This window comes from Harpegnathos saltator, unplaced genomic scaffold (genome assembly GCF_003227715.2).
Source record: "Harpegnathos saltator strain DR-91 unplaced genomic scaffold, Hsal_v8.6 scaffold467, whole genome shotgun sequence".
NCBI classification, from domain to species: domain Eukaryota; kingdom Metazoa; phylum Arthropoda; class Insecta; order Hymenoptera; family Formicidae; genus Harpegnathos; species Harpegnathos saltator.
Genome location: NW_020230280.1, coordinates 1,294,170 through 1,317,158, shown reverse-complemented (window position 1 = coordinate 1,317,158; position 22,989 = coordinate 1,294,170). Strand labels below are relative to the sequence as shown.

Here is a 22,989-nt window from a genome sequence, read left to right as displayed (position 1 = left end):
ACGCTTCTTGAATCACTTCTCGAACTTCACGTCATGAACTACGTACAAACGACGTGTCGAATGACGTTGAACGAATTAAATGACGCGACTGAAGACGACAAGAAACATCGTAAGGAGAGCTTCAGCCAATTGCACGCTTACGCGCGTCCAAATAACTATAACACTCGGATTCGCAGCGTGCTTTCTCGAGTCGCACCGCTGTCTCATCTCTATCGCTCGATGCGTTTACTCGCCGTCAACGCTGCGAGGATGTAAATTTCCATAATGTACACGGAATACTCGAAATCCGCTAAGCGTTCTATCTCTTGAACGTACTCTTTCATTAATACGATCTCCCGCTGAATGTCGCGTTGAGAAATGTAAGTTCGGCGTTGACGGCGTAGCCTGCTAAATTTTCCCCGAGAAATATCGACGTGGGAATGTTTGAGAATCAGCGAGGTACTCGCTCGTGGTAAATGCTCGATATGCTTTACACATCTCGCCTCTCTTTCTCTTTCCTCGTCTCCGTAATTCGTTCCACGCGCTTCTGCGAGCCGCGCGTCTAACAAGCGCCGATGTGTCCGACCGCGCTGCGACGAGGTATTAAACTTTTCCACTCACGACGAGTTGGATTCATGGATCTTCGACTGGTCTCTGTCATTTCTACACTGCAGCATAATATAGTACACTCCAATTTGCTGAGCAGCGAATAAAATTCGCCGATGCGCATCTTGATATCGAACGATATCGTCCGCCGTTTTGCTCGAGCATGCGTGATTGTGAGAAATAGATAACAGTTACTTTTAACAAACGACACAACTCACAAACAGGACAAAAGCATTTCCGATGTGACGGCGACAAACCGTGTCGCGCTGATTTCGTCTCAAGAGCCCTGAAAAATACGCGCGAACTTGCGGAGCAGCCCGGCGTGAAAGCCGTCCGTCTATCCAGATGAGAGTTAAAAGCGTCTCGCAGCGTGTACCTACGGGCGAGCGGATTGAAAGTCCGCTTCGGACTCCGCTTCGGAGAGTGCGGTCTTATTTATATGTGATTCACTATACGGGTCTTTGCCTCGTGACGTACGTGACATTCCTTCCGGTAGGAAGCCTCCGACACGGTCAGCCGCGTCTGTCAAGCTCGCACGGTCTGCACCGAGAGCGACGAGAGCGACGAGAGCGCGAATGAAGAACGTTCGCTCCGCGAACGTAGACGTCGATAGTGATGCTAGCTATCATCGCGTACATGACGTCGATGATTTCTCGCTCGCTCGCAACGAAATGAACGATCAGCGGTGAACGAGAGCGCGGCTTCTAGCGAGCCTCTATCGGCGGGTGACTGACCCGTCCGGTGCCAATTGCTCGCACGGTGAAAAACAAGGAGGAAACGCGCCCGAGAAGCCCGAGAAGCGATCGGGGATGAATCTCATCGAGGCTCGAGTCTTTATCAGTCAAGGAGGGCGTCAAGCTGAAGAACCCAGTCGAGAAGTCAGTCGAGGATCGACTCGTGCTCGACTTTAGACGAATGGGAAGGAAACTTCCACGATAAAGAGAGAGAAGGAAACACAGCTTCATGAATACGGTGACCGTAAGTAAATGTAGAAACGAAAGCGGAGTGTAGACCTGAAACCGACGTTCCAGGCAAAGTCCGGACCAAGTCCAGGCCGAGTTCCAAATCTCGCGCGGAGATCGATCGAAGGGGAGATCGCCGGGCGTACTCGCGGCTGCCGCAAATACGTCCGACGACGCACAACGGCGCTTTCAGGGTTAACTCTCCTCTCGCGCGGAGATCGGTCCTACTTATGTAAAATCTTGAACGAGTAACATTGAGCTAATTATAAACACGGCCGGCTAGCTACGTCCGCGTCTCTTCGCGCGCCCGCCGCCGCGCCTTCGTTACCTGCCCTGCCCTGCCCCTTCTTGCTCTGCTCTGCTCTGCTCTGCTCTGCTCTGCTCTGCTCTGCTCTGCTCTGCTCTGCTCTGCTCTGCTCTGCTCTGCTCTGCTCTGCTCGGCTCTGCTCTGCTCTGCTCTGTTCTGCCTGCGGTCGTGCAATTTGCGATGCAGTCGCTCTTAGGCGGCCCGACACACACGGCTAGCGACCTAACTAAAAATAAGCGGCCGGCCAAGTGGCAGGGGGGAGCGGGGGGTCCGATCAACGGCCAACTGGGCCAGTAAAGTAACCGTAGCTCAACGTCTCAAATATAGTCCGACGTCTACATAGACAGCGATTCGTCCTACCTGCTGGCACACCGCTGCGTGTTCTGTGCGTGTTCTGTGAGGAAGAGAGAGAGAGAGAGAGGGAGAGAGAGAGGAGGGGGCGGAGCATTGGAATAACATAATACTGTCTGTCACCGGCGATTCCCCGATGACACGCCGTTCCTCCCTGTTGAACCGCCCGGAGCGAGTTCGCCGCGTTAATTCTGGGACAGGTCGTGTCGTTGCCATCGCGGCCGCGCGATATCAACAACGTTCGGTAGCTGCGCGTGATTTATCAAGCCGGAAATGCCCGCGTGCTATAGCCGTGCTTGTCCCTCTTTTCTCCCGCTCGATGGAGAGGCCGCGCTCCAGGAGGCCGCGGAGCGATCCTGCTCAAAGATAAATGCGCACTCAGAGCGACTCGGTCGCGGTCCGTTTACACTTTCCCCCCATCGAGAGAACGTTAATTGAAACGTACAGGTAGAAACCGCTAAATTGAAATTGAATCATTGACGTGCGAGTATTTGCAGAGACAAAAATATGGTTTTTGCAGGACTGACGCATTCCACGGTTAATCATCGAAAGTTCGGACCGGTTTGATCTAATTAGATCGGTCTTAATTAGTTCCTCTCGCGGAGATACCAGAGATAAGAGCGCCAGCGCGATGCGAGTATTCCGCGCGAATTTCTCGATCGATTCGCGCCTTCAATATCAGTCGGCTCAAATTGAAATCAGTGCGATCACGCTGCCAATGGCAGACGCGTGTGCCGGTCCCATGCGAGCACGATCGCGGCACAGTATAAGAAAGAACAGTAGGTTCACTCGGCACAAAATAGTGCGAACGGTCGTTTGTCGCGCATGACCGAACTGCACAACCAACGATATGACGACGGCCAATAGCTGTCAAAATGTGTAAGTGTAAGCAACGATTAACCATATGACCGAATTTTTAATATAATATTGTTGTTTTATTAAAATCAATGTTTCAGTAAAACGAATGAAAGAAGCGGGTATAAATGTTGTATAATAAACTGCAAAAGTGCAAATTTAAATTTGCAAAGTGTTAAATTTTGTTTTAATCAAAATGTGTTCCCTTCGAAACAATACAAAATAAAAAAAAAAAGGCGGACCTCAATATCATTTAACTTTCGAGATTTTTTACCTGTTGCGTTTGAAATTTAGCACCCTGTATATATGTACATCTTTCTATATTATAATTAGTAATATGCTATACATTATTAATTATAATATCATTAACATATTATATTTATAATAGTTCATATTTTTATATTATTTATTATTATTATTATTATTTTATATTATTTATATATTTTAATATTATTTCATAATATAAGTATATTATAGATTTGACAGTAAATATTGAAAAACAGCAATAAATCTATTTTAGCTACTATTCATTGCCATTCAAATTATAATCCATAACACGGCGGTCTTGCAGCACCTGAGATCAAAAGCACCGCCACCGAGTGAACCTACTGTTCTTTCTGATGCTGTGATCGCGGTTTTCTCATCGGATCCCCACTCAAGCGGTGCCCACCGTTCGTTCCCCGCCGAGACATTGTAGTGCCGTTGCACTTGGCCGACGACAACGACTCGATCGGAATTTCGGCATCTGCTATAATCGATGTAATCGCCCGACAAGATGCAGCGTCCTGCGACTTCGGACTAACAGCGTCACCGTGTTAGCCTCGTGTTCTCGTCGGTCTGTGCAAACGGCTGTTCCCTCCTGACATGGTCCAAAGGTCGAAAGGTCGAAAGCCGCACGTCCCCCGAGCATTGTTTTGGTTTGGTTCTAGTGGACAACAAGGAGGTTAAAAATAAGAAGCCGCAGCGTTTAGAGATCGCTGCTCATCTCACGCCGCTAGATTAGGAATGCTGATTATTTCTCAAACAGATCGATTTAAAGATCGATTAGAATCACGAAGAAAAAGTTCGATCTTTAAAAAAATCGGTTTATAAAAAATCGATTTCAGAAAATCGATTTGAATCGGTATGCATTTAGAGCGAACCACTCATTAAAGTATATTATCTGTCAAATTTCTACACTCTAAAGTAGATCTCGTGTAATTCATGTAGTTTAATATGAATTAAGGAAATTAAATTTTAATACGAATTAAAGAAATTAAACATATGCTATTCTTTTGGTTGTGTTCTGTATGTGTGTGTGGCCAGAACAAAATAGAAAAAGATCTTTAGATCTTTGTGCTAAGGATTTCATTACTTTGATTAAACGTTAATCAAGGAATTTAAATGTTATTAAATAAGAAATCACGTTTACTATTATATGCATATACATATGTATACAATGTATATTATTATATGGAGTGGCTGTGATTGGTTTGCACGTTTCGTACTACTGAAAATTCTCGCCCATGGAACATCGATCTAAAGGCAACATAATGTGCATCGTGCAACCGTTGAGTGAATGTTACTGAACTAAAAGAAGTGAAAAAAAAACTATATTACTAATAAAAAACTGAAAAAATCGTGTTGGCGATTTTCAGAATTTACAGATCGATCCTTGAATCGATTCAGTTCCAGAAAATCGATTTGAAATCGATCTTTCAGGCTTCGATTAAATCGATTTAAAATCAGCATCCCTACGCTAGATCGATACGCTCGCGCGCGCGCGCGCGCGCGTGGAAGTGTAGACCATTTCTGTTTCCTGTTTCTGCAATTCCAGCGCAATTAGGCGGCAAATTAGGCACGTGAATTTTTTAATTTTCTAATTCGTATCCGACATCTGATCAGTCCGTTACCGAGGCGCTTACCTTCCGTGCGAAATCTAGCGCTTCTTAGCCGGAGCGAGTGCTAATGAGGGTCGCGCGCTAATAACGCGTAGGCAGCAGGCTCGCCCCTCAAAGAGAAGCCGCATCAATATAAATAACGGGCGCGACATGTATATTTATCTTGTCTATGCGGCAGCAAAATTGTACGCGAGCCGTCACAACGGACAGCCTTGTCTCGGTAACGAGGGAGCGTTTAACAAATTACGGTGGTAGATCTTCAGCTTGGTCAGTCCGCTGACTTCACCTCCTGGCAACAAATGAGATACAACAAATGACGGCGCATGTAAAATTGAATGTTCGAGCGATTAAGAGAGGCGCACACGCTATTATGTCTAAACGTCGAAGTTTCTAGACGCGACTTAGCGGCTCTTACGTTTAAACGCGCCGCTTAGGCAGAAAGAGAGAGAGAGAGAGAGAGAGAGAGAGAGGGAGGGGGGGGAGCTGCTTGTAGAGAGAATGAAAATAGAAGACGAATGAAGGCTATGCCGAGGTGTGCGTGCTGACATCCTCAGGAACTCTAGCGCACTTTAAGATCCGTCTCTGTCCACCTTGACGAAGGTAGCGTCACGGCTCAGTGAACGTCGCGGCTGCTGCGTGATACATGACGTCGCGAGCGATTGCGTTAGCGATCGCTCACCGAATTTTTGCGTGAGAAGACGAGCGCGATATAATAAATAAATTCGCGCCGAGTAAAGTAATATCATATAGTCACAACATCTTGAAGTTTTATGAGAGTCGCAAGGCGAATCTTTGTCCCATAAACCCCTGTAAAAATCAAAGAGGAAAAAATGAAACGAGAAAAAAGGGGAAAAATCAGCGAGGGAAAAACGCAACGAGAAAAAAAAGAGGAAAAATCAAAGAGGAGAAAAGAAATAAGTAAAACAGAAAGAGGAGGCGGGGGAGGGGGGAGGGGAGAGGAAGAATGAGTAACGTCTTGAGGAGCAATTTTTGCGGAACATCGAGTCAGAATCTCAAGATATGTAAGAATAAAACCGACCAACGGAAGAGTATGCTGATAAGATGAGAAGCATCTCGGATTAATATGACTTGCGTTTCGGATTGACCGAAATAAACGCGAGAAACGTGAAAGCCCGTTGTCCAGAGTTAATTTGCTAATGTCAATGCGATTCTTCTTCGTACGAAGGGAGACTCTATCGGCGCCCGCAATCGCCGACAGCAATCGCGAGAAGCGCGCGACAGGTATTGCCCGCGATCCTAAATTATTCGCCGCGCTCCACCGCCGAGCCGGGAATCTTTGGCAGGTCCCACGCGGCTCGACGCGCGACGTCGATGAAACGCAGAAAAGTCTCATCTATCATGTCGAAACGCGTACCGCGAAAATAGTCGCAAGGATACGTTCGGGGCCGGACTTGGCGCGAGTGTGCGCGACTGAACGTGCCGGCGCGAGTTATCGGGCTTGATTCCGATAACGACGATTACGATAAAGGCTACGTCATAGTTGCGACGTTATTGCGGATATCGGTGCTAAGTAGATCGCTCGGATAGAAACCAAGGTTGAGAGTATGCGGAGAAACTGGTTTTGCAGATCTTATCATATATTTTGCCTTGCACACCTTGACTCTTTGCGGGATTATATACTCGTCATGTGACATAATAACTTTCGATCGCCTTTCTCGATTTTCTCCATTTCCTACGTATTACATTTTCGCGTACACGCGAGTAAAATCGTAAGCAAGCATTTGGCTGTCGACCTTTGCTCCGGATAATCGATGTATTCGTCCGCGAGAGAGACCGCACTTTTTGATATTAATTATAAGTATATCTGACCGACAGTCAATACACGTTGCCGCGCTCCATTACTACAGCAAAGTCCGTACCTTTGTGTGTATGTGTGCGCAAAGGATAATCTTAAGCCGCGCGAAAGGGCAAAGTGGAAGTCTTAAGGGCGTGCAAAAGGTGCATCATTACATAACCGTGAGAAAAAAATTTCGTAATTGACGTGAAGGCAGAGGCTGATCGGGATACATCGGTTGCTCGTGCGCTAAGACTAAGGACGATAAAAATATGCGACGAGAGAGTCAACTTTGACTTCTTTTTGTAGTCAGTATTTCGCTTGTCGGATAAATAATATCGAGAGATAAATGCCAATTTTTCTTTTCCAAAGATAAAGGAAAAGTTTTCACGAAAAGGCGTTCTAGGCGTTTAGATTTATTACTTTTCCTATCCGTAATTTTCAATACCGATGAAATCAGGTACGAATGGAAAAAACATCGAGAAACACAGCCGACATCTTACTTCGCAGCGTCAACTTTTCGTCCCGTTGCGAATCAACCGGTGAGGATAATTTAAGGTCCACAGGTGCACGTGAGATATTTTAGCTTTGATATCTACAATCGGGCAGAGTGCTTTCTATTGTACATAAGACGAAAAGCGAACGGGATGAATTCGCGCGAAGTGTATTAATAATTTCACGAAATCGCGCAGCGAACGAGGGATTATTTTTGCGAGCGCAAAGTCCCGCTCGGAGACGTAATCGCTGGTCGACTATGCAATAAAGATGTTACGATTACGACTTTGGCACGCACGATGTCGCGTGTATCGTCGCTAGCGCAGCAATGCATCGTACACGTCACAAACAGCACGTGGGAACAATGCGAAACGGCGCTGACGAAACGACTCAATTGTAAATAAGAAACGACCCGTGTGCCAAGCTAGAGAAGTTCGGAGAGCCGAAGGGAGAGACTTCCTACTTCGGAATGGATCGGTTTTTACGCGCGTTTCCCGACACAAAACTTCCATTTCCACGCTCTGTCACGCGAGTGCGGCGAACACTTCGCACCTTCCACGTTTGTGAAATCTACGCGCCAAAAGTACATCCACACTCCTGGAAATATACCCAGCGATGTAGCGACTTCAGCCATTCTCTCTCTTCGCACGTTGCTGCACGCTCGTCTTGACTTGCCTTCAGCGTCGGACTTTTGTTCCGCAAGCTGCCGTTTTACCTTCCGAAATACAGCCTCGAAATACAGCCGCGAAATACATTTCGCTTCCTCGGCGCGTCGACAGAAGACCCTCCCCCCATCACGTTCTCCGATTAACCCGAGCAGAACGTGATCACTTCGCCGCGGAATCCTTGAGAAAACCATTATTACGGCCGGTTAAGCCTACGCTCTAGGCCAGGGGCTAGGCTAGGCTATTTCCGCGGTTCAGCTTATGGACCGAAATAGTCCTAGAGAGCTTCTGTCGGGACTGTCCATGTGAGCGTCGGTGTGCTCCGACCGACACGGGGGTCGATCTTATGTCTTTCCCGCCGAATTTTCATCGTCGCTCCTTTGACAGGGCGGGAACTCGAGCTCTCGCTGTTGCTCGTCTGTTTGGTTCCCCCAAGCCAGAGACCAACAACAGACAGTAATCTAACGGACACACGGGCGAATTCCGGGATTACGTAACGAGCCGTTTGAAAATAAGCCAGAGCGGACGTAAATGGCTGGCTCCTCTATAAAAAATAAAAAAAAATCCACCGAGTCGCAATTGATTGCGAAAAACGATCGGAAAAACGTTCTCGGCACAACTCGATGATGAAATCGCCGCGGCGAATTTTCCACGTTCTACAGTATCCCGCAGTACAGGCAGCTTTTTCTCTCCCCTGCCCCCTTCCCCGCAAACTCTAATCTTCGGGGAACACGGCGGGAGGAGAGAGCGGCGGGGGAAAGTGATCCGAAAGGAAAGTTTTCCGCTTCCTTTTTCTCTCGGACCGCTAAGGCAATCGGCGAGAATATCTCTCGGCGCGCCCACGTTCGCGTTCGTTCGCGTTCCTCTCGGCGTGCTTGCGCACCGGCTCCGCTCCTCCTCGGTCTGTGTACAACGGCTATTTCCACTGTCGTCGGCGACGGTGCGACAGGTGCTAAGCCATGCCAGGCGGCGCGATGCCGCATCGGCGAGGCGAGGATTTCGAAATCCGCCGACGAGAGAAGCCCGCGACGGAGTATTTTCAATCGTCTCCACCGGTGCTGGGCGATTCCTCGTCGTCCTGGGGAAGCGGCACCGGACCGATAGGTGAAGGCGAACGAATAGGTGGCTTCGCAGAGCATATTTCTGGCAGTCACGAGATACGATTTTACGGGCGGCGAACGAGCAGTAACGAGCAAAAGAAAGAGAGAGAGAGAGAGAGAGAGAGGTGGGGGAGGGGAAGGAAGAGAGAAAGAGAGAGAGAGAGAGAGAGAGAGAGAGAGAGAGAGACGCACACTTGTGCGAGTTCGGCGAGAATGAGGGGTGATGGGGGAAGGCTGGTACTTGAAGAGGACGGACTCGCGCCGCTCTCGGTGGAATCGACATTGTCGGGCGGCGGCCAATTTTCAGGGAAATTCCATTAATACTCGTGGCTTTGTCCCACTTTGAATTGATGATTCGTCGTCGCTCCGCGCCTTGGTACAGTCGGACGAGTCGTTTTACGCGGGGTGTCTCTGCTCCGTCCTCTTTTATTCCAAATATGTGACAGCCTTGACGAGAGAGGATCCTCTTGTGACAGTCGCCGCACGACTTGAACTTTTTGAATTTCCGGCATTGAATATTACAAAATATATTAAATATATATATAATTTTCATTCGAATATTCCGTTGGGGGTGAACACGAAGATCGCTCATCTCGCCGTTGTTGATGTCGAAGCGAGAAGCTTCTCGACGTTCGATCAAGGACGATTCGGAAAACGTATCGAGGCGGGGCGCTCGCACGTTTACATTCCACGTAGATTTTTATTTTTATTTTGTCACTTTTTATCGCAATCTCCAGCATCTCTTCTTGAGAGAAAGACGACAGTCCGCGGATGCTGCAGATTGCCGTATCCGACTGTTAAAAGATGATCGATGGACGTATAGGAACGCGGGGAAAAATTGCAATGACAAAGAAATAAATCTCGCGGATCGCGCGAGATGTATTTCGCGATGATGAGTGATGATGGACGTCTCGCCGTGTCGAGAATCGCGGACATCTTTTAGGAGGACTTTAACTTCCCGATGGATACGCGTCAGCGTGCGCGCGTATGTGCGGCACACGCAACTTGCCAAACGTGTTTGCATGCTTCGTCGATCTAGTACCGTCCTATAAGTTTGAAAAATGTTGGCCGCCCATGTGGATATTATACTTTCCGTAGTTCGCACGCGTTGACCGCTCGCCAGGATTGCACCTGTGCGTGTGCGATCACAGGAGACTGATATCTCAAGATGCGGTCCTCCCGATTTGCTACATTGCTCAATCGTATCAAAGCCTGATGAGCAAAAACATCGATGAGTCAAACGTCACTCATTAATTACGCCAAATATCTCATTAGTACACTCTCTTGCCGCGTTCAACGTTTGACCATCAAGTTACTCAGCATCAAACATCAGAAAGCGATGGAAAGGAGAGCCCGCGGATTTTTCGTTACACGGAGGAAACAAACGAACGAGCGCATCGTTCATATAATCAACCATAAAATAGTGTCGCAACGAGCGCGAGTGATCTTGCGCTGAGCTGCCGCTAAGAGCAAATCGAGCTCGAGTCCGCGCGAAGACGTGTCCGGCGACTTCGAGACGAGCAATCTTATTCCATCGTTCGTCGATGGAGATCGACTCGAAGAGAGTCGGCTCAAGTGTGATTGCGGCGCGCACGAGCGCGATCGCGAGGCCGACGCGAGGAACGAACTTACTTCGACGAAGTAAACGTCTGCGGAAACTTCGCAGTTTGATTAACCCAATTCCATAGTCCTGGGTGTGAGCCCACGCGACTGACCTTTACTTTATCTCTCCGCGGCCGGATCGGGCCGGGGGTAGGGATCCAACTCGCAGAGTCCATCTGCCATCGGACATCAGCGCGACCGACCAAGCTGACTGTCCGGCCGGCCGGCCGCACGCCCACACGAATTGCTACCGCATTATTTCGAGTGCTTTGGCCTTGGGTAGCGGCCAGAGAAAACTTTTGCGAGATATCGCGAAACGCGCCGGGCTTCTTCTTCTTCTCGCTCGGAAGCGTGATAAGTATGGGGCGGCTCTCCGGCCGAAAGTCGCATCGACCAGCGGCGCGAAGAAGCCGCACGGTAAATGAGAACGTACAAGGTAAAGCCATGGCGAGCGGAGCGCAACGTGGATTCGCCGTACTTGCCGGCTGCGCTTTTGTCTTCTCCCCCGAGCGCGAAACCGAAGAGAAGACCGTAAGGTGAGGGTGTATTATTCCACGACAACATCGAGAGCGCGAGATCTCGATCTCGATCTCGTTCTCTCTCTCTCTCTCTCTGCGGGCTCTCACGAGCGGACTAATGGTTAAAGTCCAAGGTGCGAATTTATGGACGATATTCAGCCGCCTTTTCGCATCGCGACATGTCGCGTTGAAGGGAAGAAAAAGTGTCGTTTTCGCCGGGCCGACGCAGACGGGGGACACGTGCGGAATTTGAGCGTGACACGCGTGACGTATATGATTATTCGAGATGGACAAGCCGTGACGAAAGGGAGAAGAGGCCGACGAGAGGAAGAGGAGCCGGGGACGCAAGAAGGAAAGGATGATTTATGACGGATAGACGTGCGTGGCGATCAACGGCTCGCGATCCCGCGAGGTGGGGATAATTGGATTTTTCGACGGAGAGGAGAACGTCTCTTTGGCAAGCAAGCACTTCCTGCTAGGCTACGAAAACGAGCTTCGGGTCTGGCCGACTTAGAGCCGCCGAGCTCGCGCGCGAGTCATAATAATAACAACTCCCGCGAAGATTTCGCCCGCGAGCTGAATCTTAAATTTAAACAGAATGGCGAGACGGGCACCGCGCGGTGGAAACGTAAAACGCTTGTCGTCGTCTCCACAACACGGTGACTAGCGTGTGCCGCCCTGTTCGCTTCATTTGACAGGGCGCGCCAGTGACCTCCCTGTCGGGAATAACGTCTCGCACACGCGGGGTGGCTCCCGCGACCTCAGCGACGATCGTTCATCTCGACGCGGACTCCCTCGTCAAACGCCCTTTTCACGATGACCTTGCTGACTTTCCAGGGAGGCTAAGAGAGCTTTTTGTATTATTTTTTTATTATTACATTAGCAAATAATGGTCTTTCTCAGCTTTGTGACTCACCCTAAGCTTCATTTACAGCACATATGTTCATATATGTTTTATATTTATAGTTAAGCTTGTAAACATATTTACATTACGCATCTAAGAATCACATTCTAAGATGTCTTCTCGAGTCTCTGGTGCATTATCCAGGCTAACAGACCGCTGGAAAGGAGTACTCCGCCTCTGTGGAAAGATCGATGCCGATTACGCGATGCAAAATTGCACGACTACACACGAACAACAATAAAAAGATAAACACAAGGTTAAGGGAAAAAAGAGATACGCGAAAAGAGGAAAGGGCGGGTATCGGTCGGATTGTCTGGTAACGTCGATATCTCGCAAATTCCTCGACAAACGGAAACAACATCTCGCAATATCTCTCATCACGCGAGACGTGAAGCAATTTGTATTCTTTAAACGGAACATCATCCACGACCGAGGCACCGTTTTAGAAAGACTACGTCAAAGGCGAGAGCCTTCCCTCGTCGAGGGCATTGCAGAACCGCGCCGAGACCGATCCGAAGGAAGAAAAGAAGTCGCATGAGCATTTTCATATGAGGAAAAATCGAATGGATTCTAAAAACGACCGTGAAAAGACTGAGAAAAATCGCGTAAGTCACCGATATGTCCGAGTCGTGAAATCTCGTTTATCTGGCGTAGTGCACGCGCGCGCGCGCGCCACACACACACACACACACACACACACACACACACACGCATGCAACGTGCATGCGATATATGACACATATGGATGGGCGATCCTAATTATAGCATTTTCATCGCGTTTGAGACGAGCACGGATTGATATATCGATGTATGAATCAAGATAACCAGGAAAAGAGAGGGGGGGAGAGAGAGAGAGAGACAGATGGCTAGAATCAACGAGGAGGACGGAGCACGGCGGCGTCACCGAGAGTCTTGAGTCTTTCACCCGAATGTTAGGTAACGCGACGCATGGCCGGCCGTCATAATGCGCCTTCGCAACAATTGGCAACGCGATTCGCGGCTTGTGCATCTACGGCAATGTCGACACTAATTAGAGACTCCGCAAAGCGCAAGCGGCCTTCGGCCGGTCCAGCGCCATTAATTCGCTTGACATAATCGCGCCAGGCGGCGGCCGCTAATAAGGATTGGATCAGTCACGACGCATCAGCCGCCGATTAAAACTTCGATTACGACACCGCAAGGTGCTTCGAAATCAGTAGTAATTGCGCACACGCATACGCACATGTACATACATACATGCACACGTGGCCGTCCAGAAGTGTCGCGCGCCGCTGCACCCGCGGATTCTTCGATCGATCTCGCCGGCTCGATTTCGCTCCGGCAAATATCCGATTGCACCCGCTAAGTTTTCTTTTTTTATCTCCGACGTCTGGGGTATCTCGGTGATTGGATGAGCTTTCGCGTGTAATCGTGTTAGGGAAAAGAGTATACCGCGTGATAAATTGCACCTCGCCACTTCTCGGTCTTCGTAAAGTGAAGTGAAGAATTCGAAAATCAAAAGGTTCACGATTGGAAATTTCGTTTCGTTACGCTTCGAAACGCTTCGATGGGGGAGGAACTCTAAAGCTAAAATTTTAACCGGACAAAAATAAGCATCCTACGTTTACGCGAGAATAATAAAATAATACCCGAGCCTTTTATTCGAGGAAAAGTCGAGTTTAAGTGGGTCGTGAGGAATTCGTAGGTGAAAAGAGCGGCGATAGTTCCAAGACACTCTCTCTCTCCCTCTCTTTCTTTCTCTCCTTGTGCAACAATGGTGCAATTGACGAAGACGAGCCGCGAGACAATATAAGAGACAACAATCGAATCTCTCTTTCCTCCGAACTCGAGCGCCGCTTAGTTTACAAATAACGAAACGGAAATAACTCGGCGAGTTATTTTCAATAGGCCCGAACTGATGCTTCTCTCACGCGTTCAATTTCGGCGAGCGACTCGCGCTGAAGAACCGACTGGAGAGTCATGCCGGATCATCATGCAGTCGTCATCGAGCATTTCGCAGCGCATACCAACTTACACCTTTTCCAGTTTTTCATACGTACACTAGAGCGAGTTGCACCGAAGGTGAGTGACGTATCGCGCTGTAAGGGACTACGTGCAGCTCCTTGTTTTGCCTGAACCACTGCAGTATGTCCCGGGCGCTGCAAAAGAACGAAGGAAGTCGCTTTTGATCATTGCGTCGCGTGTAGACGGAGACACATCCGACTGAACGATCTCGATCGTTCCGCTCGGCGAGGTAAACGTAATAACGCGTTAAGCCAGTTTCGCCAGTGACGAGATTTCGTTGGACACACATTTGCCACCGGCGCGGCGGGTGTAATAATAGATTGTTAATAATAATGTACACACACGCCGGCGTGCAGACTGCGGCGATCTTTTAATAAGCGTTGTAAATATATCCGCAAAAGAGTTCGTCGGTAAAAGCGACACGAAGATGGGAGTGATGCCAATGACGGAGAAAATCTTACGCGTACAATGTGACGGCGCGAGTTGTGCTCTTCGATTATCTGGAGTGTGCGAGTATGCGCGGGAGATCTCCGTCGTGGAAATGCAGCAGCGTCTCGCGAGATTTGTTTACCGTTATCTGGGAAGAGACTCGTCTCCGCGTGACGACGTGGAGATGAGCCTTTGGTTGCACGAGTCCCGATTACTCGCGAACGAGTCGAACGGATGGAAGTGTCGATGGTTCTGAGATGACGACGGGGCGAGAAAAGTTGGACGGAACACAAAATGTTGTCCCGTTACAAAATTACAAAATGTTGACGTATGAAAGAACTGAAAGCACAAGGCGCATTATGCCCCGGACACCCGGGGTATTGAAATTACCGCGGTACTCGAGGCACTTAACGCGCGTACGTTGACTCGACGCGGCCGGTGCGCGCCGTCTTCGAGAAACAAGCGTGCCGTAATGGATTCACTGAATTGCGATATTCGACGGGCAGCGGTTTGTGTTTTCAGGCCGTCTGAATTAGACAAACGCAGTCGATCGATCGGACGGGGAAACAAACTACGAACGAGCGAACGTGTGTTATGAGATTCGCCGGGAGGCGGCGACGCGCGCGACGTGTGGTGACGATTTGATCGCACGCGACCGCACAACGCGACACAATCGTAACAAACCAAAACGTATGTTAACCGACATCACAATTTGTGCGATGCATGATCGGTGAATAGACGTGGCTGTCCTTGGAGAATGTCGAAAATAGTTTCGCTACCTTGCGCCGAAGTAGTTTCGTACTACTATAAATTACCAACCACATACTCGATACCTAATTGCATTTGCGCAACTGTAATATTCACCGTCGTGACATCCTGCACTGCATCGATGCACAAAATGTGCTTATAATATCTCACAGACGACTCAGAAACGCGAACGCACTTGGCAGCAATCGCTTTCTCGATATATAATATCGCGGCTTACTTATCGTATATGTAAAGTTTGTATAATCGTGACGTTTAGCAATTCTTCGTTTTTTCAGGTCATTATGATATGCTTAATAGGAATATTACGTGACAATTCGATGTTACAAAGAACTGCCGTCTCTCTTATCGCGTGCAGCTAGATATTTCATAACTGCTATTTATTTAGAACACATCACCCCTTTCATTTCTTTGCGTACTTAAGAAGATACGCTTGCGAAAGTTCACGATTAGAATCAAGCTTGTTAGTGTCGTTATTTTTGTTATTGCAGTGATCCGTCAAATATTTACTCTAAAAAGTATGAAATGCGCGTGAGCGTATTTGTTCTTTCAGCATATATTCGCTATCAATGCATATTCGCGTATGACACAAACAGAAACATTAAACTGCGATAATTTTCACCTCAAAATTTGCGCTGTATATACGTATATTGTATAAAACGGTATATCGATATGACCAAATAAACAGAGAAAAAAGATTCGATGAATCGATTGGATTACTGACCTCCCATGATTTCCTACCGCCACTAATATACGGTCTGACGCAAGTTTTTTCACATCAACGGGACCGAATTTCAATATTTCTTCATATATCTAAAATAAAAATTTGAATGCAAATCAGTTGAAAATCATGCACACTACACGCATATCGCTTTAATACATGCAACACATTTAACATTACGATACTACCACATATTAAGATGTTAATAACAATAATCAAGTATAATACCTCCATTTCGGTTATTGGTTTGGCTGTTAAGGTTTTCACATAAAGCCACTTCGGACGAGTCGATGGCGGTTCGTGTCCATTGAGTTTCTTAAAAATACAGATTTTTATTTTTACGAAAAGGAAACGTAGAGCATACCTTCGATTATGTAATTTGTTTCATTTAATATCGAGATGTCTCGTATTCTTCTTACCAGGTATGACATTCTGCCACGTATGATATTTATACAATTTGCGAAATTTTGAATACGGTGCATTAATTCTTTATGCGTAACGTACCTCGACGTTTCTTTACTTTTAGGACCATCACTATAAAATAAAATTTTTTTCACATTATTGTTGCAACCATAGACATTATACTAAATATAACATGTAAACATATTAACTAAAGATAAAAATAAATATCTTTTAGTTATAAATGTAACTTAGAACATACGGTTTAGTGTACTTCTGAGTGAATTTAAATGCCATTTTTATAAATATGTAACCCGTAAAGTAAGAATCCCAACCTGCAGTGTGACATTTCATAGATGCTTTAACAGCTGAAAATATACAAAGCTTTTCAATATTTAGAATATTAATAATAATACTCAATAACAACATAACTAAACAACAACGTAACGATAATATAAACAAGAGATAAATATCTACCATCTGAATAAATCAATTCATTATTGAGACGAATTTTAGGTACAGGAGAATATATTTCATACTTTAAGTCATAGTCTGAGTAGTAACCAAACTTTGTAAAATAATCAAATAGGCCTCCTAGTGAATTAGTTTTCCATTTTTCTGAAAAGCAAAAAACAAAGAGGCATTTAATATGTTATATAGTATACAAACACAAACATGAATAATTACCTTGTGGATCAAGAATTTCCCTAAGTTCAAAGCTCAAAAATTTTGTGTCATAAATTAATGGAAATAATTTATGTATATTATTCTTGAAATCGATATATTTTCCTGGAAAATATATTATTTATAACTTTATTATGAACTTACACTTGTTCATTGTGTATTATGAATAATAAGTATGTTAAAGTAAAAAGAATATCCTTAAATCTATATAATTATACATACGTGGCAGAGGCTTGTAAAATTGTTGATACATAAACATTAAATCTAACAGGACATTGTGTCCTATTATAGGCTTCTTCAATGTAACTAAGAGATTAAACACTTTTGAGAAGCCCATATATGATTCCAGCAATGCATTTTCCAGAATGAGATCTTCTTCCTCGCTCAAAATCTCTCTTGTATTTGGTTCCACTTTTATTACAGTTACCTGAAAAGTTATAAGATTGAAAACTTGAAGTTGAATTTCCTTAATAGAAAATTTAGGAAACAGAACAGCTAATGATAAGCTATGGGACTAACCGATTCATTTCCTGAGAGAGTCCAAATATTTGGAAAATGTTTTCTTAATTCCTTATGCATGAGGTACTGTAAATTTGGAGAAGAAGTTTTGATCTTAAACGAATTAGTTTCATCGATATTAGTAGCCAACCATTTCGCTACTTCATTGATCGTATTTTTTAAAGTATCCTCTTCCGTGAAAGATATCACTTGCTTAATGTTGTAAATCAATGTGTTTTGTTGTATTTGTTGCTGCAAAATTTCTTTCTCCTGTTCATCAATGTATGGAATACTATGGTGAGCAAGCTGCAATTTCATAATACATATAATTAGTTTGTTTCTGCTGGCAAAATAAAACATCACAAGTGATTTGAAATATTTATACCATTTGATAATCACAGATAAACTACGTATATGATTTTATGCTTATAAAACATGTATTAATCTATAAGAAATATACCTTGTTAAAATCAAACTCATGCTCAGCCAGAAACTCCATTGATGATACATCCCAAAGAACTTGTCTATTTTTTGATGGAATAGATTTAGGCAATATAAAAAAGTTGAAGATTTCCGCATTATATTGATTTTCATCATGTATTCGTTGGAATGCAGTAATACCAAACTGCACTATTATGTACGGCCGGATAATATTCCTGTTTTTATCATAGCGTTCCTCGATAGAATCGAACAAACTATCAATATACAAATGCCAACATTATAAAGCAACACTGATATCTCTAGCATTATTTGAGCTTATTCAAAGGAACACAAACTAACCTAGTTTTTATATTTTCATCTTTTATACCTGAAAATTCGCTATCAATTGCTATGAAAGTCGCATTTTTCAATGTATGTTCTAATTGTGGATATATCTCTTTAAAATTATTATTCGTAACGTCATTCATGATAAAAATGTTGTTTTCAAATGTTTTCTGAAAGACTGAATAACTGCTATTATATTACAATACACGGCATACACAGTGAGCCGCCATGATGTTTCAACTGTTCCTTATATATGCACTAAGTTGCACTATGTGCACTTAAAATGGAATGTATTTGATACTTGATGGAAGAAAAAAACTAAAATAAAAAGATCATAAGATGTTTGAAAGTGAGAGAGAGAAAGAAAGAGAGAGAGAGAGAGAGAGAGAGAGAGAGAGAAAGAGAGAGAGAGAGAGAGAGAGAGAAGGTCATAAAGCATATATTCTATCGCTACATGCCTTTCACATGTGTCAAAAAAACACTCTTTTCCCTCCCTTTCCCGTCTCTCCCTCCTTCACCCGCTCTCTCTTTCTCTATCTCTCTCTTTCTCTCTCTGAGTATATATATATATATATAATTAGATTTTAAAATATATATCAATCAAAGTTTCCAAGTTACCAATTACTTATTACGCGCTTAGTAATTCTGTCGGTAAAGATTATAATAGTAAAAATTATAATAGTTTAGCAAGATATACAAATGTATATATAAAAGATGAAAAATATATATACAGACTGCTTACTTATTTAAATGTTATCTACATTAACGCGATTTTGGTATAATTCATAATTGTCTGAGAAAATACAAGTAAAATTTTATCCGTTTCAATGCAAGTTACGGCTTAAGAGTAAAAAAATAATCTAATATTATCTTCTTTCATAAAAAGTTCAAGATTATTTTGAAATTTCTAGATAGAACCATGTGATTTTTTTATATTATATCCAATAAGCAAAAAAGAATTGATAAAACGTTATTCCAGCTATATTCAAAATATCGTATGTTTCTCATATATAGTTTTTAACGTTGTACCGACATCACTGCACAGATAACTTTGATACTTCGATATTTTTGCATTGCTGCAATATTCAAAAAGATATCTCGTAATATTTTTGAAATATTTAAAAAATATTAAATGTGAACGTTCAAGAATTATTGTATATATGAAATCAATATTTCCAGACACTGATTTAATGTTCTTTGGTTATTGAGTAGAAGACATTAAACTGTCAATTTCACACTGTGGATAATATATATGGAAGTAAAGAGAAATTATATGTAAATTTATAACGTGTGAGAACTCTCTCTACACAACACGGACCAACGAATTAAAGCGTCCGTCGCGGGAATCTGTCGTGCCGAAAGCGCGTCGTAGGAAACCTAAGCAGGTAAAAAGGAAATGATTGGGGTCGCAGTGCGTCTCATTATTTTCCCGAGGGTCATCGGGTAACATGATCGCTACGAGAAATACTCTGTACAATCCCAATCGTGCAAAGCCGGGACTGTGCATACGGCATCACTTCCGCAACTTGAAAGATCTTTCTTTTAATCGAGAATCGACTCTCTCTCTGGCAATGAACTTGCTTGAGCGGTGTTAGTGTGTCCGCGGCTACGACACCGGCCAGTCTGCACTCTCGAAGCTTCGCTTTTCCACGCTCTCGCGCCTCGTGCTCGTGCTCCGTCCAACTCGACTTCAAACACGAGGATCTGTCGACCAGCGGCCGCGGAGATGCTCTTCAGGTTCGGGATCTTCGTCGGTCTGGGTTCTGTGGTCACGACCATTATTTATCTTACGCCAGTACCAGGTAAGCGTGTGATCGTGTCAAAGCTATCGAAATGACGCAAAGTGCACTTAGCTGACAATAGAAGGCAACTAGTGGTGTTTGTGTTTAGAAGGAAGAGCGCGCGAAACGTGAGGAAAATGCGTCGCGGCTTATAGGAACGGCTTTGCTTTGGCTCCTTTTACCTTGGTTGTTTTTTCCTGTCGTGGCAGGTGTAAATAACTTGTGCACTTTGCACTTTGCACGGGTGCGCATAATGATCCATGCTGTTTTTGCTTATTCCATTTTTTGCTTGCAAATACGAATACTTTAGTTACAAGCAAAAGTCAATCTCTCGATGTACAATATCTCTTCGTGTATTTTTTCAAATATTCACTTCGCCAGATAAGCGAGAGGAAGGTTGATTTTACATATAGAATAGAAAATTGTTTTAATACGACACCTAGCGCCTAATCTTATTTATAATTTTAGTGGACTGAATAGTTGAGTAATTTAATTGGGTACGTACTGATAGCCGATTTCTCCAGGAATGGCTGATGCTCATTCGTTCTCATCAATATATATTCACGAATCGCGTTCTTGGACATCCCAGTTAAATATTCATTACAGTACAAAAATCGTTTGGCGAATTTTTTAGTTTGGCATCTAGATGATAACCGAGATTATATAAGAATTATATAAGAAACTTATAGAAATGATCTCAAGATGACATATCTCTCTCTCTCTCTCTCTCTCTCTCTCTCTTTCTCTCTCTCTCTCTCTCTCTCTCTCTCTCTCTCTCTCTCTCTCTCTGTCTCTCTCTCTCTGTCTCTCTCTCTCTCTTTTTCTCTCTTTCTCTCTCTCTCTCTCTCTCTCTCTCTCTCGTGTACGAAGATCGAGTAAACTGATACAAGCTGAGATGGAAAACTAGAAAGAACATAACGAGTGCACAGCTAATACTCTGACATGCCGTATCATCAGTTATTCCATTTAAAATCATCGTTCAATAAATTTATAGCGGCCGACATGATTACATCGCGTCAAATGGTTTCCTGTGCAATTTACAGTGCAGATTGCTTTTACGACAACGATAATATAATCGTTGCAAAAGTCCTTATTTAGTCATAAAGATTCTTGATTCAGTTTTATTCTTGATCTTGATCGAGTCTTGATCGAGACAAAAAAGATTGCAATTTGTGTAAAACATTCGTATGGATTTATCTTTAACGTTCTTCATCGTTTGAATTACGTTCATGTATTGCTTCTTCCTCGAAACCCCGCTTCGAAACAACTATTTGATACGCTCTCGGAAGAGACACGAAGGAGGATAGCAAATCACGCAATACAAATCGAACCTTTCTGAAAAAGGTCAACGTCCTAAATCCAAGATTTACAGTTACACACGTACACCCGCCGATTGTAAGAACCATTACCAAGGATGCTGACCGCTACATTCACCGGATGAAATATATCCTTGCGAGTATTGTCTCTCGAGACGTGCTACACGAAACTGACCGTTGCGCTGTCGGACATAATGAATCATTATTAATCTTAGAATTGCCTGTTGGAAAGAGTCGACAAGTGGAAAGCAGTTGTTTTCATCTCGTTTCTCAGATGATAAAATCTCAATGATTTTATTACAGGGACATATATTATAAATAAACCTATGAAAAGATGATGTCACACACAGAGAGAACGATTTAGTTGAATTTAACAAATGCTTATTTGGAATAGTCGAAATAAATCTTTTGATTGATCGAACCAAATCTTGTTTGACGTAACAAAAACATTTCGTTGGAACTAAGCTGCAACGAAATATTTTTGTTGCGTCAAACAAAACTTCGTTCGATCAATCAAAAAATTTATTTGGACTATTCCAAATAAGCATTTGTTAAATTCAACTAAATCGTTCTCTCTGTGTATATTTAATGATATAAATTATTCATAATGTATAACAAGTTCCCTTGCCGAATCGTGCCGGTAATTAAGTAGGTGAGTCTGGCAATTAAGCATCTTTCTCGTTTTATGATTATAGGTAATATCCTGGCACATCGAGCATGTATCTCGTGTCTTTATCCGGTAAGATGGGGTCGAATGAAACTACGCTTACAATCGTACGGAGAAATCGCACATCCCGGCATGTCCCGGCGGCATTACTTTTATTTGCAACCCACATCGTTATTAACAACAACACACTTGCTTTCGCTCGCACACGAACACAGCTTCTTGTGGTAAATCTATGACCTCGCAGGGAGAACAAGAAATATGCGACGGTACACTGAAAGAGTATCACGCATGCACTTGCAATTAACATTCATAATATCTCGAACATCTGATTTCACGTTAGAGAGGCGATAATTTCACTCAATAGCGAAATTGATTGTTTCCTCCATCACGGTGTCAAAGATTTTTATAATATCTTTTTCCTTGTTATCATATACAATCATCTATACAATCTATATCTATACAATCATATGCATCTATACAAGGGAGAAAGTAAGTTAGGGGGAAGAGGAAAAGTACGTGTGTAGGGAGAGAAGTGTAGTTATTATCGTTTGCTATTGTTTACTATTGTATATCAGTTTTATGTCTTCATGACGGTGCGAATTGCAAAATTATACACTGTTTATCCAATCGATTGCGAAATCGAAATTTAAGAGGGTTACGAAATAGGAATTTGAAATATCTTCTCTCCGAGCCACATAAATCGCCATATATTGCCAAAATATGTAGAATTAATGTAGAATTAAAAATTTAAAAGTCCGGTGTGAAAGCGTATAAAAAGTGAAGAGATAACGACATATACTCACAACTACTTTCGCTTTTCGAGGATATGTCACTTTCGCCTTGAAGAGATACTAAAATTTCTTATTTCCTATTGATGACGATTCAACAATGTGCCTTGTTCGAAATATAAGCGAGTCTTTTTATTGGCATGTTCCTGTCCA

General features: G+C 44.0%; 2 protein-coding genes across 5 annotated transcripts in view; one reads left to right on the top strand and one right to left on the bottom strand.

Annotated features, from left to right (window-relative positions):
- Window positions 1-3,558: 3,558 nt before the first annotated feature.
- LOC105184992 (pre-piRNA 3'-exonuclease trimmer) overlaps window positions 3,559-22,989 on the bottom strand; it is a 22,923-nt gene continuing 3,492 nt past the window's right edge. Inside the window, exons 1-13 of one of the 4 annotated variants that reach the window (XR_849919.3) lie at window positions 18,300-18,605; window positions 17,980-18,214; window positions 17,541-17,825; window positions 17,244-17,448; window positions 17,025-17,126; window positions 16,815-16,955; window positions 16,600-16,705; window positions 16,358-16,472; window positions 16,167-16,253; window positions 15,942-16,030; window positions 14,059-14,157; window positions 4,965-5,229; window positions 3,559-3,985 (exon numbers count right to left, since the gene is read on the bottom strand). Coding sequence is in view for 3 of the 4 variants with exons in the window: in XM_011144156.3 (XP_011142458.1) it covers window positions 12,127-12,196; window positions 14,059-14,157; window positions 15,942-16,030; window positions 16,167-16,253; window positions 16,358-16,472; window positions 16,600-16,705; window positions 16,815-16,955; window positions 17,025-17,126; window positions 17,244-17,448; window positions 17,541-17,825; window positions 17,980-18,214; window positions 18,300-18,427 (1,662 nt within the window). In the remaining variant the exon portion in view is untranslated. Of the gene's footprint in view, window positions 3,986-4,964; window positions 5,230-12,055; window positions 12,197-14,058; window positions 14,158-15,941; window positions 16,031-16,166; window positions 16,254-16,357; window positions 16,473-16,599; window positions 16,706-16,814; window positions 16,956-17,024; window positions 17,127-17,243; window positions 17,449-17,540; window positions 17,826-17,979; window positions 18,215-18,299; window positions 18,606-22,989 lie in introns of those variants that run through there. The other 3 variants (XM_011144156.3, XM_025302031.1, XM_025302032.1) reach the window with 3 other exon arrangements.
- Window positions 19,905-22,989, top strand: part of LOC105184993 (laccase-2) — a 22,264-nt gene continuing 19,179 nt past the window's right edge. Inside the window, exon 1 of the mRNA XM_011144165.2 lies at window positions 19,905-20,086. Within this exon, the coding sequence (XP_011142467.1) occupies window positions 20,011-20,086 (76 nt within the window). The 5' untranslated portion in view covers window positions 19,905-20,010. The remainder of the gene's footprint in view (window positions 20,087-22,989) is intronic.